Here is an 18887-nt window from a genome sequence, read left to right as displayed (position 1 = left end):
GGTATTGACAGCTGGGATCAAGTGAAACTCCCAAGGAAGTTTAGGGGATGTAGAAGAATACCTAAGAGGGAAATCAGGGCGGCAAAAAGGGGACATGAGATAGCCTTAATAGATAGATGAAAGGAAAATCCAAAAGAGATTCGACAAGTATTCTAAGGGCAAAAGATCAAGATGGCGGTTCATAAAGACTCCTCAGTCAGAGCTCATCCACTTTCTTTTGCCTTCTTGTGTTCTTTTTCTTCCTTCTTTTTGCTGATGTCCTGAATTCCCAGCCTCAGCGTAGACCGCATGGCAATCTCTTGGTTTGGTGGCTTCTCAGCTAACCATGGCAGTCTCTCAGTGGCCCAGTGTGGTGGTGTTCTGATCCAGCGTGACAGTCTCTTGGCTATTCAGCACTGAGGTCTCTCAGTCCAGTATGGAGTCCCAGCCTGAGATGATTCCATAGCAGATGCATAGATGATTCTCTCAGCCTTGAAGTGAAGTCCTATACAGACTGAAGTCAAGGCCCAGTGCAGACTAAAAGTTGGGGGCCGGAAGATTCAAGATGGGAGCAGTCTGCTACGTTGGGTTCTGTGCCATACCCTAGGCAAGGTGGGCTTCTATGCATACCACCCACCCCGCCTCATTAACTACCCTGCCTCATTAAGAAAAATTGTCAGTGTGAAACAAGCAGTATACTTAGAACCTTTTTAATTTGGATTTGGATGCTTTGGAACCAAGATGAAGGCAAACAAGAGAAAGGGAGCAAAAGGAGCACAGCAGGCAGGGCATTCCCCTACTGTGTCAGGTACACCAGCAGCCGCTGCTTCGATCCCTTTGGAGGTGCCGCTGAGCTCGGTGAAGCAGCATCTACTCTCGGAGTTCGCAAAACTCCTTGAAAAAATTGAAACGGCGCTGGAACCAATTTCTGCCATGCTGGTAAAGCATGAACAGGAGATTTGGCTATTAGATCGCTGTGTGGAAGCAGTTGAACAAAGGACTGCAGCGTCGGAGACCGCAATGGAGAACTCCGAGGGGGGGATCCGAACCTTGGAAGGCTAGCCTTGGGTGTTGCTGGATCAGGTAGATGACCTCAAAAATCAAGATCGGAGAAAAAACTTACGTGTTGTGGGTCTTCCGGAGCGCAAGGAAGGCAAACATCTGACCAATTGCCTGGAGAAGTGGCTCCCAGAGTTCCTCAGGCTGGATATCATGTTAGGCCGGCTGAGCTTGGACGGGGCCCACTGGATTGCGATGCGCAGGTCCAGGTCAGATCCTAGTGTGACTCCAGCACTACAAAGTCAAGCAGTTTATAATAGAAACATCCAGAAGACTGGGAAGAGATCTGGTATATAAAGTTCAAACACAATGTTTTTTTCAAGACTTCCAATGCTGTAATTAAGAAGAGGAAGACTTTGATGATGTCAAGAGAAAATTGAGAGACTTAAATATTCAAGATTCTAGAAGGTACCCAGCAGTACCACATTTTAGTTATGGGGGATCTTCCAAAACCTTTACTCGACAGAAAAAGCAAAAGAATTTGTGAACTTGCTGAAATAATAGACTTGGACCGAGGGGGACGGAGCAAGAGAAAGAGTTGTTTGCAGACATGGCATAATTTTTTAAAAATCTTTTCTTTCTTTGTTCTTTTCCCTTTCATGGTTCCTGGCCTTATAAGCTTGGTATTGCTTTGGTGTAAAATCTGGTTTATTTCATATTATATCCATTTGGCAGTTATCTATTATTTGACTGTTCTATTTTTCTGGGTGAGGGGTGGTTACTTATTTGGTGTAAAGATGTGTGGGGTTGAGGTGTGAAGGGGGAGGGAAGGGTGTCCATTGTTAACTTGTATGAGTGTAAATAACAAGTTTTTTTCCATTGCCGGGATTTGGGGCACGGCCTTAACTGGAAGATGGCAAGACAGCTGTAAGATTGGGAATGAATGCCCCCTCTGGGGTGTGGGTCTCTGGAAATTTGTGGTTTTTGTGTTTATTTGTTTAAGATAGGAGTAGTGGTTAGATTTTTAGTTTTAGTAGCTTTTGTAGGAATAGTTTTCAAATTTGATAAATTGGGTGTTTTTTTTCCACTCACCATACATTGAATGGGCTTCTTCCTGTTAGTGGATCACGGGCTGTAGTGTGCAGTCATGGCTAGTGATCTGAATACGTGGTGCACCTGGAATATAAAGGGGAGCCACTCCCCCATTAAAAGGAAAAAGGTGCTCTCAAATCTTAAGGAAAGAGTTGACATTGCTCTATTACAAGAGACACATTTAACCAATAGGGAACATTTGAAGTTAAAATAGGGAGGGCTATGATTGGATATTCTTCTCTTCCTTCAACTCCAAAAGCAGAGGAGTGGCCATACTGGTGCGAAGAAACCTCCCATTTCAGGTGATAGATCAAATTAAGGATGAGTATGGACGGTTCATCATTCTCAAGGCTCTGCTACATGGAGAAGAATATGGTGTCCTGAACATTTACTGTCCTCCAGTGCATCCTCTCAAATTTTTAGTTGACACAGTCTCTAAATTAATGGCTGTTGAGGTGTGCAGTATTGAATAGGGCCTTTATATAGCCGTGAGGGCTGTGCTTGGTAGTCTGGGTATCCTGTGGGAGGAAGCCTATTGAATATGGGTATAATAATTGTTGCTCCTGTTGACAGGTGCTTTGCTGGAGGTGCGGCGAGTGGAGTAGAGTAGAATAATGTAGTATAGTGGAATGTATTGTAATTTAATTTTGTTGGATTGTAATTTAATTTAATACTATTTTATTTAATGAGGTTATCTTAACTTGGGTTAAATTAAGTAAGAAACTACTGTATCTCGAAGATTAGTAGGTTGTTTATTATTAACATCACTGTAATATAATAATGCAGTATTATTTCTACTTTCCTGCATTTTTTGTACTTTTATAGCTTTTGGTTTTCTTTGTTTGTAAAAAAAAGTAAATTTTTTTCAATAAATATACATACTAAATAGAAAGGTAGGTGCTGGAGTGGACTGAGTTGGAAGGACTGTTATTAGAGTCATAGAGATGTACAGCATGGAAACAGACCCTTCGGTCCAACCCGCCCATGTCTATCACATATCCCAACCCAATCTTGTCCCACCTGCCAGCACCTGGGCCATATCCCTCCAAAACCTTTCTATTCATATACCCATTCAAATGCCTTTTAAATGTTGCAATTTTACCAACCTCCACCACTTCCTCTGCCAGCTCATTCCATACACGTACTACCCTCTGCGTGAAAAAATTGCCCCTTAGGTCCCTTTTATATCTTTCCCCTCTCAGTCTACACCTATGCCCTCTAGTTCTGGACTCTCCAACCCGAGGGAAAAGACTTTGCCTATTTATCCTATCCATGCCCCTCATAATTTTGTAAACCTCTATAAGGTCACCCCACAGCCTCCGACGCTCCAGGGAAAACAGCCCCAGCCTGTTCAGCCTCTTCCATAGCTCAAATCCTCCAACTCTGGCAACATCCTTGTAAATCTTTTCTGAACCCTTTCAAGTTTCACAACATCTTTCCGATAGGAAGGAGACCAGAATTGCACGCAATATTCCAACAGTGGCCTAACCAATGTCCTGTCTGAACTTTTTATTTCTTTATTTTCCTAATTGTTTTTCCATAAGAATTTGTACTAAAGAATCTGTACCTAGGTACCTTTGTACCTAAAATGGCACTGTTAAGTGGCACTTGTAAATCTTTCATTGTGCTCGCTTGAGTACTGTGACAATAAAGCTAATTCTAATTCTAAGAGTAACTCAAGACAGTAGGGCCCCTTAAAGATCAACGGGGCCTTGTATGTGCACAACCAAAGAGATAGATGAGATCCTAAACAAATATTTTGCATCAGTAGTTACCATGGAGAAAGACATGGAAGCTAGGGAACCCGAGTTGAAGCTCAGCACAGACTGGTCAGCTCTTACTATTTTTTTGTCTCTCTCTATTTTAAAAGGACTGTAATGCAGAACTTTGAACTTTATTTCTTTACTTTTCTAACTTATACCTAAGATTTTGTATCAAGGCACTTCTGAAAATGACGACATTGTACACTTTTCACTTTACTCATGTACGAGTACATGTGACAGTAAAACTTAATTCTAAATGTGTCCACATTACAGAAGAGGAGGTGCATAATGGTAGATGAATCCCTGGGACCTCATCGAATGTATCCCAGGACATTATGGGAAGCTAAGGAAGAAATCATAGGGCCTCTGGGGGGATGTTTTCCAGATGACGTGCGAGAAAACTGGAGGATGAAGAGAGGTTGTAAGGTGTAGCCTGGGAATTATAGACCTAATGTCAGTGGTGGGTAAGTTGTTGGAGAGGATTCTGAGAGACCAGATCTAATTGCATTTGGAAAGGCAAGGACTGATAAGAAATGGCTTTGTGCATGGGAGGTTGTGTCTCACAAATTTGAGTCTCACAGATTTGATTTGAGTTTTTTGAAAAGGTGACCAAGAAGATAGATGAAGGCAGAGCAGTTGAAGTTTTTGACCCAGACATTAGCAAGAGAGCTAGCCAGCTGGATGCAAACTAACATGCTAGTAGGAGGGTGGTGATAGGGGATTGTTGTTCAGACTGGAGACCTGTGACCAGTGATGTGCCGCAAAGATCAGTGCTGGGTCCACTGTTATTCATCATTTACATAAACAATTTGGGTAAGAATACAGGAGGCATAATTACTCAATTTGCAACTAACGTCAACATTGGTGGTAAAGTGGACAGTGAAGAAGGTGAACTAAGAGTACAACAGGATCTTGATCAACTGGGCCAGTGGGCTGAGGTAGTTTAATTCAGATAAATTTTAGGTAATGCACATTGTTAAGACAAAGCAGGGAAGCACTTAAAGATAAGGTCCTAGAGAGTGTTGTTGAACAGAGACCTAGGGGTGTAGGTTCACAATTCCTTGAAAGTGGCAGCACAGGTAGACATGATAGTGAAGAAGGCATTTGGCACACTTGCCTTCATTGATCAGAGTACTGAGTAGAGGAATTGGGGCATCATGTTATGGAAGTACAAGACGTTGGTACACATTTGGAGTACTGTGTACAATTCTGCTCTGCTAACTATAAGAAGGATGTTACTCAACCGGAAAGGGTACAAAAAGATTGACAAAGACGTTACCAAGACTGGAGAGTTTGAGTTGTATGGACAAGCCAGATAGGTTGGGTCCTTTTTCCTCTGATGCGTAGTCAAGGTCTTTTCCCAAGGATTGGTGAGTCCAAAACTAGAGGACATGGTCATACAGCACAGAAACAAACCCTTCAGTCTAACTCATTTATGCTGACCAGGTATTCAAACTTAACTACTCACTTGCCCTTGGGAAAAAAAACTTGGCTATTCACCTTATGATTTTATGAACCTCTCTAAGCTCATCCCTTAGTCTCCAATGGCTCCAGGAAAAAAGTCCCAGCCTATGCTTATAATCAAACGACCCAGTCCCGGCACCCTTTCTAATAACATCCTTCCTATTAGGTTTAAGAGCAACTTTTCACAGAGGGTGGTGTGTATATGGAATGAGCTATGAGAGGAAGTGGTAGAGACAGGTACAATTACAATATTTAAAAGACAATCAGACCGGAATATGGATAGGTGAAGTTCAGAGGAAAATTGGCCAAACACAGGCAAATGGGACTATTTAAATTTGGGAAACTTGGTTGGCATGGACAATTGGGGCCAAAGGGTCCATTTCTTTACTGTACGATTCTATCCTTTCAATCATAATTGTTTTAAAAAAAACATAAAATTGATTGTTTTCAAAATTAGATGGAATAGACTCGATCAAATTGGGAGTTTAAATTGTTGAACAAACAATTTGTTCAAGCTTTTCATCTTTCACTCATTAGGACATTTTACAAGAATACAAACTCAAGGGAAATCAAACATTTGTATGTACAAGACGATAGTGCTGATTGCTTGGCGAGGAGACTCTGATTGGTAGAAGCATTGCCACAGAGAATGCATCCATTAGTGTTGATTGATAGTTAAATGTCATGCTTCATATCAATTTTAAACAGACAGGTTTTTAAAAAATTAAACAAAGCCAGGCTGTTAACTGTCGATCATTTAGCATAGATGCATTCCCCATAATATCATCTCTCTACTAAATTCCACTTCCCAACCAAGCAGCACACTCCTCTCATATACTTCTAAGCAGGTCTAGCAGCACCAGTGAAGAGAAATCAGAACAGTACTGAAGAAGGATCACTGAACCCAAAACATTAACTCTAATTTCTCTCCACAGATGCCGCCAGATCTGCTAAGATTTTCCAGCAACCCCGTTTTTGTTTCAGATTTCCAGCATCTGCAGTTCTTTCCGGCTTTTGCTTTTCTTCTCAAATTTTGTTTTTGCCCTTGAGTTGGTTTTCTTGTGAATGGTCCTGATAGATGCAAGACAAAAAAAATTCCAGGAAAATATTCAACAAATACAAGTGGATAGCGAAAAAAAAACATCAACACACAAAGGATGGTTTGGTTAGCCCTTTGGCTCTGTGAAATCAGATCATTAACATTTACACAGAATGTCCCACTCTGATCTGTGCTCACATCCAGACCCTCACTGCGCATGCTCCCATCAAATATTTACCCTCTCTGCCTTCAAACAAAACGCAACCGTAAAACAAAACATACACTTTCAATTTCTTCAGCTGGTCAATATAATCACCTGCTTTTGCTGTTCAAAACATATTCGGGGTGAAAATGCAATTTAAAGTGTTTTTTAAAGAGCAAACTCTCCATACAAACGTTTAGATGAGGAATATAACATTACAACTAATTGTCATTTCCACGGAGTACCAGGCAAAATAAAAAAAACTATAGTTATTTCTAACGAGGTCTAGAGGGATAAAGTTCTCCTTCGGTTTTAATCCGTTTTCAAACCAAAATAGCTGTTAGAAACGCACATGCGCCTTGAAGTCTTAGCGCACTCTCCACGTCCCTTCACCGCGGCGCATGCTCACTGGACTTCGGCAAGCGCGCGAGCGCGCAGTGGCGGGTTCGGGAGGCGTCCGGCGCGCGCGCTTGGGCCTTGGGAGCGCGCGCGCGCGTGCGGATTCCGGAAGTGGTTTGCGGGCCGGCGGCCACTTCCTGTCCGTTGGCCGTTCCGAATGTTGGTGCGTCGCGAGCCGGCCAGCGACCGTTTGAAAGCGGCGGAGTTAATGGGAGCGCGAGGCGTGGCCGGCAACTATGCTGCGGTCTGGTAATGTAAGTCAGTCCCTGTGTAAATCCGGTAGATCTGACTATGTCAGCCCCATGGTCGATATGTCTGGCATCGCCAGTCGTTATGCTGTGTGTTATCAGGTACCTGAGTTGTTCTTGCACAGGCTCGATGGGCAGGTTGAGTGGAATCTATCTAGAATTCTGGTCTATTGTAATACAAGCCTGCAATATTGGAAGACTTGATTATGATAATCTCCGAAATTAAGGCAAATGTTCAGGTCACGTTCTAGCGTGATATATGCTTCTTTAACTCCTACTGAATAAAACATGTTGAAATGTATCTGGTAACGAAAGGCTGAACAAAATGCACGTAATAAATCTGCTTTATAAGCCACATTAAAAATGCATTATGATACATCTGGTGCTGTAAGTCACTACAAAATGCATTTGGAAATATCTGCTAATGTAAGGCTGTACAAAATGCATTGTAGTTTATCTGATATTGTAAGTCACATTACAAAATGCATTAAGATATATCTGGTACCGTAAGTTAATTACAAAATGCATTTGCATATAACTGGTAGTATAAGTTACATCAGCAAATGCGTTTGTATATGTCTGGTATCGTAAATCGCATTACAAAATGCATTTGCGTATATGTGATACTATATCTCACTATTAAAAAAAAACTATGATGTGGGTAAACAGCTGATATACTTGACAAATATGACACTATAAAATTGCATAATGTAGGGAAAGTTTTTTTGATTTATAATATTTGACAATGTGAACTAAACTATGATATGCCTGGAAAATTATGGATGGGAATTTTGGTAATGTAACTTGAAGGCATTTCATAAAGTAATAAAAACTGCAAATTACATATGATGTAGGTGAATCTGTGCAGATTATACAATATTTAATAAAACATTATATAAAGTTTAGGTGAATCTTTAGATGATGTTGTGACAAGTAATGCACTTGAATGAAACTGAAAGTGAAACATCTTTTCTTTAAAACTATCCAACATTCCTTCCCTCGTATTTATTGAATGCTTTATTTTCTCAAGTTTTCAATTCCACATTTGGAATTATTTGGATTTATAGATATTAAAATTTAATTGTTTATATTCATAGATGTTTTAAAATTGGTTAAAACAGAAACCTTTTTAAGAAATTAGGGTAACTGCTTTTTTGTTTTTTTTACTTGAATTTTCTGTTCCACTTATCACAACCATTGTACTGTTTATTGATGTCCACATTTATCATGTTAAACATTTGTCATTTTGCGTCGGAAAATGTGTTAAACTATAAAGCAAGGTAATGTGAACTGCTTGCATCTTGGACGCTGTGTTCAGGAGATTTGAAGAAACCAATAACCTGTCATATAAATTTTGATGCAGATGCAGTAAATATTTTAATGAATGCATTACTCTGTCATTCATGACTGAATATTTTCATTTTTGTGACTTACTTGGTAATTTGTTTGATGATAGACCAAATGCATGCATATCCGTGTTGGATCTGGAAATGGTGCATTGTGATGTTTTGGCTGCCATGATCAGAATGCTTTTATTCTGTTAATCTTGTTGAAAGGTGCTTAATAGTTGTCCTGTTACGTGAGAAATGTTGGATCTGGGGAACATGAGTTATAATTAATAATTATTGCGCTTGAATGAAAACATGCCACTTTCTTCAGGTACCTCATTTAGAACAAATTAATTTAGAATTCTTAGGTTAGGATATATGATGGAGAGCAGTGAAATGCCTGCATTCTTCCATTGTTAAATGCTCAGAATGTAGAAAATAATCTCATATGGTTTTTTGTCTGCCATTTTCTTTTCATATTTCTGTGCAATTATAAAGATTGGACATGGCAGGAAGAATGAATGTTCCTCTGACCAAGGCAGACTGGAACTTTTTAAAACAAAAAGTTTGAAGATGAGTAACCTACTTGGATTTCACAACATTGCAGTGAATGAGCAGTTACATGGTGTTTGGTGCTTCAGGGAGAAATTTATATTTAGAAGTATGCAGTCTCACTCCTGGGTATCTAGTTAATTTAATAGACTAGTGCTCACTTACACACTGAACCTAGTTTGAATTCAAACATCACATCTACCATCAATGCATGTATGTTATTCACGTTTATTTATATTGCTCTTCATCTTTTTTAAGGCCTTTGTCATCTTTAAACTTGAGTCTTCAAGTATTCTTCTTACTTAGATGCTTCAATCCACACAATTCCATTGCCCAGATCTTTTTACACATATGGTCCCACTCATATCTCATCTCAGCGTCTATGCTAATCCTTTTGAAGCCACGGTGTTCCCACCTGTTCAACCACCTCCAGCTCTCTGTTCTTATTTGTGTTAACTGTGGTAAACCTGTCATTCGTCTCATTCTCACACTCTGGAATTCTCTTATCACAAATGGGAAAAGATGAGGCAAGTAAAAGTTTTTTTAACTCTCTTCCTTTTTGGTCACCATTTTCACTAATTCACATACTAGCACTGCTTGGGTTTACCCTTAAATATGAACTGTCTTAGGATGTTCAGATCAATTAGAACTACGACATAAGTTTGAGTTGGTAGTTAAATTTAAACTTAATCGGTTTATTAAGATGCTATTAAAGTATATAGACTGTATAATTATAAATAGATTGTTTTGAAGGTAATTTGCAAGGAGCAAGCCTAAGTGGGACTTTAGTGCAGGAGCCTACAAAGATCTTACAAACCAGACAATTTCTGGCACAGTGTTAAATACATGTCCTGGTCCAATAGATAGGCTTTTAGTTTTTTTTTGTCTTATGAAAGTAATTTCATGTAAAATTTCCGCTTTCTGATTTTAATCACTGTAATTTTCTATTGAGTAGTATCAGCAGAAGACTGACACTGCAGGATGTGAGCTATGTCATACTTAAGCTGCGTATAATGGACTTGTAAAGAAATCTTAAGATACAGTTGCCTTTAATATTCATTCTTGGAGTCTAGGCATTATTGGCAAGTTACCCATGGGTTACCCTCAGAAGCTGATGGTAGGCTGTTTTTTTGGATTGCTGTGTGTGGCAGTTTTGCAAACCTGCTTGTCTTGTTAGTTTCCTTCCATTGTCAGTGAGGAGTCAACCGTATTGATAAGATTTGTGAATAATGGGGTGTTTACAGCAATCCAATGGGCAATTCTACTTGTCGTCCTGTTCCCCCCCACCACCACTGAAGCAAAATGTTCATGTCCAGCACGGAAACAGACCCTTTGGTCCAAATCATCCATGCCAACCAGAGTTTCCAACCCAATCTAGTCCCACCTGCCAGTACCTGGCCGATATCCCTCCAAAACCTTCCTAATAATATACCCATCCTGATGCCTTTTAAATGTTGTAACTGTACTACCACTTCTTTTGGCAGCTCACTTCCATACACGTACAACCACCTCTGTGAAAACCTTGCCCCTTAGGTCTCTTTTATATCTTTCCCCCCTCACCCTAAACCTATGCCCTCTACTTCTGGGCTCCTCCACCCCAGGGAAAAAGAACTTGACTATTCACCCTATCCGTGTCTCTCATGATTTTATGAACCTCTATAAAGTCACCCCTCAGCCTCCGACACTCCAGGGAAAACAGACCCAGCCTACTCAACCTCTCCCCTCCGGCACCTCACCTGTAAATATTGATGTTACAGCACTGACTCCCCTAGCTTCCACAGAGTTCTCGGATACACCTGATCAGGTCCTGGGGGTTTATCCACCTTTGTGTTTCGAGACACCCAGCACTTCCTCCTCTGTAATATGGACGTTTTTCAAGACCTCGCCATCTAAGACATTCTATATCTTCCAAGTCCTTTTCTGATGCAAACACTGATGCAAAATACTCATTTAGTATCTCCCCATCTCCTGTGACCCCACACAAAGGCAACCTTGCTGATCTTTGAGGGGCCCTATTCTCTCTCTCGTTACCCTTTTTTATCCTTAATGTATTTGTAAAAACCCTTTGGATTCTCCTGAACTCTATTTGCCAAAGCTATCTCATGTCCCCTTTTTGCCCTCCTGATTTTCCCCTTAAGTGTACTTCTACTGCCTTTATACTCTAAGGATTCATTCGGTCTATCTTTGTACCTGACGTATGTTTCTTTCTCTTAACCAAACCCTCGATTTCTTTAGTCATCCAGCATTTCCTACACCTACCAGCTTTTCCTTTCATCCTAACCGGAATATACTGTGTCTGGACTCTCGTTATCAAATTTCTGAAGGCTTCTCATTTTCCAGCCATCCCTTTACCTGTGAACATCTGCTCCCAGTCAGCTTTTAAACGTTCTTGCCTAATACTGTCAGAATTAGCTTTCCTTCAATTTAGAACTTCAGTTTTTTAGATCTGGTCTACCCTTTTCTATCTCTAATTTAAAACGAATGGAATTATGGTTGCTGGCCCCAAAGTGCTCCCCCACTGATACCTCAGTCACCTGCACTGCCTCATTTCCCAAGAATAGATCAAGTTTTGCACCTTCTGTATTAGGTACATCCACATATTTAATTAGAAAATTTTCTTGTACACACTTAACAAATTACTCTCCATCTAAACCCTTAACACTATGGCATCTTTTACAAATGTGAGGTGATGCATTGAGGCAAGTCTAATTCTGGAGCGAATTAAACAATAAATGGAAGAGCCTTGGGAAAAGTTGACGGGCAGAGAGATCTGTGAGTGTAGATCCATTGTACCCTGAAGGTTGCTGCACAGGTGGATAGAGTGGTCAAGAAGGCATATAGTATGTTTGCCTTCATTGGATGGGCTATTGAGTATAAGAGCTGGCAAGTCATGTTAACAATGTACAAGACATTGGGTCAGCTGCATTGAAAATACTGTGCACAGTTCTGGTCGCCACATTGCCAAAAGGATGTGGACTCTTTGGAGAGGGTGCAGAGAAGGTTTACGAGGATGTTGCCTGGTGTGGAAGATGCTAGCTATGAAGAGAGGTTGAGTAGGTTAGGTTTATTTTCACTTGAAAAAAGGAGATTGAGGGCGGACCTGATTGAGGTTTACAAAATCATGAAGGGTATAGACAGGATGGATAGAGACAAGCTTTTTCCCAGGGTGAAGGATTCAGTAACGAGAGATCACGCTTTCAAGGTGAGAGGTGGAAAGTTTAAGGGGGATACACACGGCAAGTACTTCACACAGAGGGTGGTGGGCTTTTGGAACGCGTTGCCAGCAGAGCTAATAGAGGCAGGCACGGTAGATTCATTTAAGACGCGTCTGGACAAATGCATGAGTAGGTGGGGAGCAGAGGGATCCAAATGCTTAGCAAATGACCGCCAGGTTTAGATAGTAGATTTGGATTGGCTCAGGCTTGGAAGGCCGAAGGGCCTGTCCTGGGCTGTAAATTTTTTTTGTTCTTTGTTCTCTTTATTCTGGGCCATGGAGGGAGAGAGAAAACGATTGCCCATGTGCACAGAGACGTGAGTTCACAGTCTTCACTGGAACAGCAGTTTCTCAATGAACTATATAGTCATTTTACAGGGAGGAGCATCCAGATAAGGCAACATACATATTAATTAGGTGACCGTTACAATCAATGAGTATCAATAGCAAACCCAAATCCTTTACTGTTAGACAATGAATGTTCTTAACTTTGTTAACTGGCTTCACATAATGAATACTTTTCACCTTGTTAACTAATGTTACATACTGAAAGTTACCTTATCTTGTTGACTGGCTCTACACAAAGCTACCTTAGCTTGTTAAATGGCTGAATACTCTTTTCCACCTTATTAACCCATTATACTTTCCTCCAGCACCCCATTGTTAACTGTAAGGTCTTATCTGATCTGAGTCATGCTCAGCTGAGCGTCTTGTTTAACAAAGCTCGGAACTTAACTCTTTCCGTTCCTGCTTTCACCCTTATTTTCTTACTGAAAGCATTGTCTTTTTTCTTTCAAATTGTTCGTTTGCTGTGCTTTGATTTTAACTCTTGAATATTTTGGTTAATGGTTCAGACCATGAATCCAAATTATTGGATTAGTATTCCGTAGCTTTTATTTATGTAGATATTTATATATATTGAGAATGAAGCAGCCAGAAGTGACAGAGACCTATTGAAGGAAACAAATTAACTGACCATGCTTGAATAGGTTAAAATCAAGTGAAAAGAAAATGGTGTCTTGGATGTGGACCAGAGAGTGAGGGACCTAAGAATGGAATTGTTCATTGTATCATATACAATGAAGGGGCAGGTTTAGCTTTGACTTACCACAGTCCTGAAGAAGGGCTCATGCCTGAAACGTCGATTCTCCTTCTCCTTGGATGCTGCCTGACCTGCGCTTTTCCAGCAACGCATTTTCAGCTCTGATCTCCAGCATCTGCAGTCCTTCCTTTCTCTTTACCACAATCAAATAAGATAGCATTGGTACCATAAACTAGAGTTGCTTTGGTGCTTTGATCTGGGCAGAAACTAGACTAGAGTAATTTGGGCAGGGAGGATTGACTTTAGAGTTGAGTAGCAATGCCATTCGTGGTAAGTGAAGCTGAAACTTTAAAACGAGAACTTTTGCAAAAACCATTGTAGCTAGATACGTCTGAAGGGAGAAAAAGACCTTTGTCTTTTCGTGTTTAACCTATTTTTGTCAACATTTCAGAACTATTATTTTTATTAATGTTACTGGAGGTGAGAAGCCTTTTTATTACAGCTGCAAATATGGAGTCCTCTGGATATTATAAGCATGTGACATGAAAATTAGTAATAAGGTGAATAGAGAGGTTACTTACAGATTACTTAGTGTGGAAACAGGCCCTTCTGCCCAACAAGTCCACACCGACCCATCCCCCTATATTTACCCCTTCACCTAACACTACGGGCAACTTAGCATGGCCAATTCACCTAACCTGCACATTTTTGGATTGTGAGAAGAAACCGGAGCACCCGGAGGAAACCCACGCAGACACGGGGAGAATGTGCAAACTCCACACAGAGTCACCTGAGGCAGGAATTGAACCAGGTCTCTTCTGCTGTGAGGCAGCAGTGCTAACCACTGTGTCACCATGCTGCCCACTGCCACTGTGCCGCCCAGAGAGGTGGAAGTATTAAGTTTTTTTTCCCCCTGAGGTTCTTTACACACTTGATGCAACTGCAACACGCCAACTTTTGTGAACAATGAAAATTTTATTAAGCACAGTACAATAGAAACTTTGAAGAAACCTTGAACACTCACGGTCATGCTTGCAAGGCATGTCCAGGGAAGTGTGCTCTCTGAACAAAGGAAACAGTCCTTCCTTTACGTAAAATCTTTACATCACAGTCAGTTATGCTCACAAGACAACCCCCAGTCAGTCCCTCATCTTTACATCACAGTCAGTAATGCTCACAAGACAACCCTCAGTTAGTCCCTCATAGTCACATGCCACTCAATACACAATACAACGACCACATCATCTCCAGAAACAATGTAACGCAAATCATCCCATAATTGCCAGATCTGGTGTGAATTGTACTTTTATTAAACTATTGGGGAGTAGTCAAATTCCAACTGCAATGCTCCTATTGATCGCAAGGTTTGTGAAGGTTTGTACCTCAGGTTGAGGTTTAGGGGGTAGGTTTGCTTGCTGAGCTGTAAGTTTGATATCCAGACGTTTCATTACCTGGCTAGGTAACATCGTCATTGGTGACCTCCAAGTGAAGCGAAGCTGTTGTCTCCTGCTTTCTATTTATATCTTTCTCCTGGATGGGGTTCCTGGAGTTTGTGGTGATGTCATTTCCTGTTTGTTTTCTGAGGGGTTGATAGATGGCATCTAGATCTATGTGCTTGTTTATGGCGTTGTGGTTGGAGTGCCAGGCCTCTAGGAATTCTCTGGCATGTCTTTGCTTAGCCTGTCCCAGGATAGATGTGTTGTCCCAGTCGAAATGGTGTTTTTTTTCATCCGTGTGTAGGGCTATGAGGGAGAGGGGCTTGTGCCTTTTTGTGGCTAACTGGTGTTCATGTATCCTGGTGGCTAAATTTCTTCCTATTTGTCCTACATAGTGTTTGTGACAGTCCTTGCATGGAATTTTGTAGATGACGTTGGTTTTGTCCATGGGTTGTACTGGGTCTTTTTGTTAGTTTTTGTTTGAGAGTGTTGGTGGGTTTGTGTGCTACTAGGATTCCGATGGGTCTCAGGAGTCTGGCTGTCATTTCTGAAACTTCTTTGATATATGGTAAGGTGGTTAGGGTTTCTGGCTGTGTTTTGTCTGCTTGTCATGGTTTGTTCTTGAGGAATCTGCGCACTGTGTTTTTTGAGTATCCGTTCTTCTTGAATATGTCGTATAGGTGGTTCTCTGTTTTTCGAAGTTTGTCTGTGCTGCAGTGTATGGTGGCTAGTTGGAGTAGTGTTCTGATACAGCTTCGTTTGTGTGTGTTGGGATGGTTGCTGGAGTAGTTGAGTATTTGGTCAGTGTTTGTCGGTTTTCTGTAAAAGCAGGTTTGTAATTCTCCCTTGTCTTTTCTTTCTACTGTGACGTCCAGAAATTCGAGTTTGTTGTCAGTTTCTTCCTCCTTGGTGAACTTTATGCCTGTGAGGGTGTTGTTGATGATGTTAAATGTCTCTTCTATCTTGTTTCGTTTTGTGATGACAAAGGTGTCATCTACGTAGCGAACCCAGATTTCTGGTTTGATGATTGGTAGGCTGTTTGTTCTAGCCTTTGCATTACCGCTTCTGCTATGAATCCTGATAGCGGAGATCCCATGGGTGTGCCATTGGTTTGTTTGTAGACTATGTTGTTGAAAGTGAAGTGGGTGGTGAGGCACAGGTCCACTAGCTTCATGATGTTTTCGTTGGTAATGTGATTGATGGTGGTTGGTGTGTGTGTGATTGTCTGTTCTAAAAGTATGGCTTCTATTGATTTCAGAATAGGGGATGACAATGTAAATAGATCTAAATGGCAAAGAAATGACCATGTAAATGGCTCTGAATAATAAGAGATGATAATGTAATTTCTCACAATCCCTCTGTAAGTCAGAGGCATCCTACCCTAGCCTCAGGACATTTAATTTCCTGCAGGTTAGCAGAGCAAGTTAACTCTTTAATATCATGTTCCCTTCTTTTATCATTCCATGATAACCACTTAGATGGCATTACCACCTTCTTCATAAGAATCTTACTGCCGTACTTAAGTTATTGACACACAACACGCACTGATTACAACAACAAAAATTACTAGGCCATACAGTAGATAGAATCTCCAGGATCCTCCCATGTGGAAAAAAATGTTTGTCGTAAAGTTCATAAATCCTCAGTCCTTAGTGACTACTCCACCCCCTCCAAGTTGAGTGGAAAAGAGCCAGTTATCCAATATCTCCATCAGTTAACTCCAACGTGAAAACAAAATTCAGTCTGTCCTTCTGCATCACTCCACAGAGAAATCTGAGTTCTTGGATAAGGGCAGTTAAATACTTAACACAACTGGCTGTTTTGATGTTAGTTTGATCAGTGAACCTTCATATCCCTTAAATGATCGAAAGACAAGGTAAAGCTCACGTGGTTTAATGTTTCTAGGAAGGCTACTAACAAAAGCATACTGACCTCCTCTTCACTGTTGTTAGCTTCTTCACTTTTCATGCTCATGATTAGGAAGCTGATTGAATCCTTTGGACCAGGTTGTGGAGAGGCAGAGGTTGGTCCTAAGGCATGCTTTACATGTGAATGGAGAAACTCTAGAAATAATGTTAGCTGCTGAAAGTATCTTCGCAGTTCCTCTCTCATTCCTTCCATGCGAAGGTGGATATCAGTATGAAGGCAGGCACACATTTAACTACACTACATTGTGTCTGCGTATTTCAAGATACTCAGTTGTCTTGAAGTCAGTTATTCTGTTCACTATTTATGACATCATCAAGTTTTATATAATCTATAAATTTCTATATTACTGCCTAAAAATTCAATCAATTATAAACAACAATCAGTGGTCCTAAAATTAAACCTTGGGGAACCCCATTCAGATGATTCAAAAATTATTTTCTTTTAACAAATTAATACTTGTCTAATGTGAAAGCTGTCAGGAAAAGTATTTCAAAAATCTGGAACAGCAAGAAAACAACAAAATTGTTTTCTCTGCTTTAGTAATTTAAGAGGCAGTTTCAGTTCAGATTTAAATCTCAAATATTTGAGGGAAACAAATGCAGACTATATTTTAATATGTTCTCCAAATGAAACTTTCCAAATAAAACAGTCGGAATTACAATGGCAACTTTGGTAGAAATCTACATTCTCTGAATTTGCAATATGAAGGGGGCCAATGAAGTCTTAACAATAATTGAAAGAACTGAAACAGGTCAACTTCAAGTTCTAATATTCTCTAAAATCTTAAAGCATCAAAATTAAAATGAACTCTTTTTTGTGAACAACTCTGCATTTAAAAAAAAGTAGACAATTTAATACTCTCATGGCTAAAGATGACCACTGTCCCAATTTTTTTCTTAAACAGGCATTGTAGAATTTCAAACAACTCAAGGGCTCAAGGCCCTCAGTCAGTTTATTTTAAGATATACATGGTATGATAATTTTAAAAAGGACCTAATGCTGTATAATATTAATGTAAAAATAAAATCTGCCTTATGACATAGTCCACAAAACATGCTGTATTGAGATCCGAATTCCAGTAAGGCATTACTGTTACTTTGATATTTTCTGAACCAGTATTTAACAAACCAAGATATTTAAATATCAAACACTTTCAGTATGACATAACTTATATTGAAACTTCCTTTTTTGACCCAAGTATTAGTGCAACCTTAATTTCCGCATTTTTCATTTATTTTTCTCGTATTCTCTCAATGAAATTACCCTTATAAAAAGAGAAAACCCTCGCAGTAGACCACATGGTGCCACAGTTACAAGCCACCCCCTCCACCAGAATAAAGACTTGCCAAGTCGCGTCCACAGCCCTGAAACCGAGACTCCCACAACAAAAACCTGGACAAAACTTTCCTGACAGTCAATGCATTTCACCGTCGGTGTCAGAGTGGACCGGCTCCACTTTTTCCCTATTTTCCCAGTTACGCCATGTTGTCCTAAAAGTATTTCTAAGGGGAAGTGTGGGAGATAAAGGTGATAACTTTGAGAAGTACCAGATTTTGTTTAGATGTTTTTCTTTGTTGAAGTTCCTGATTTCTAACTTTTTTTTAAATGCACCGGAGCCTCAAATCTCGTGTCTGTAATCTCCACACCCACTTCAGGGTCCTGACCTTTGAGAGGTGGTCTTCCCTTCTTAACAACTGGTCTAAGGCAGGGTGATAGAGATGGGCACAGTAAATATCCTCTGTCTTTGTTTTTAATCTTACACTCTATGTTCCAGAGGCCGAAACTTCACCACTAGGGGACTTTAACCCCATTTTACCTACGGGACTTAACCTCTGAATTCCCAGTAACTTATGATTCTGAAAGGGAGCTCGTTGGCGGGCAAGTGAGTAAGTTGCCTCAGATTCCGTCACCACAGAGTCTTGGGGACAATGGGTTGATTGAGTGGTAGGTTAAGGAGAGAGATCAAGGTAAATCTTACCTTGTGGGCCCATCCATCTCATGCAACCGGCACTCAGATGATCACTTACTTGGTCCACCTGGAAGCTCCGTGTATGTTGGAATCCCTCCACTGCCACCAAATGTTATACACTCTTGAAGCAATTGCAACATGCCAACTTCTGTGAACAACCAAAATTTTATTAAGCACAATACAATACAAACTTTGAAGAAACCTTGCACACTCTTTGCCGTGCTTGCGAGGT

At 40.4% G+C, this 18887-nt stretch overlaps 1 protein-coding gene across 2 annotated transcripts in view; it reads left to right on the top strand.

Annotated features, from left to right (window-relative positions):
• The first annotated feature begins 7024 nt into the window (after positions 1–7024).
• The window catches only part of atp2c1 (ATPase secretory pathway Ca2+ transporting 1), a 134594-nt gene continuing 122731 nt past the window's right edge, over positions 7025–18887 (top strand). The window contains exon 1 of one of the 2 annotated variants that reach the window (XM_060850072.1): positions 7025–7191. In XM_060850072.1, the coding sequence (XP_060706055.1) occupies positions 7174–7191 (18 nt within the window). In that variant the 5' untranslated portion in view covers positions 7025–7173. Of the gene's footprint in view, positions 7192–7234; positions 7288–18887 lie in introns of those variants that run through there. The other variant, XM_060850071.1, reaches the window with a different exon arrangement.

The sequence above is a fragment of the Hemiscyllium ocellatum genome, chromosome 34 (genome assembly GCF_020745735.1).
Source record: "Hemiscyllium ocellatum isolate sHemOce1 chromosome 34, sHemOce1.pat.X.cur, whole genome shotgun sequence".
Classification (NCBI taxonomy): domain Eukaryota; kingdom Metazoa; phylum Chordata; class Chondrichthyes; order Orectolobiformes; family Hemiscylliidae; genus Hemiscyllium; species Hemiscyllium ocellatum.
Note: the sequence above shows the minus strand (reverse complement) of the source record. Positions and strands in the feature narration are given on the sequence as shown.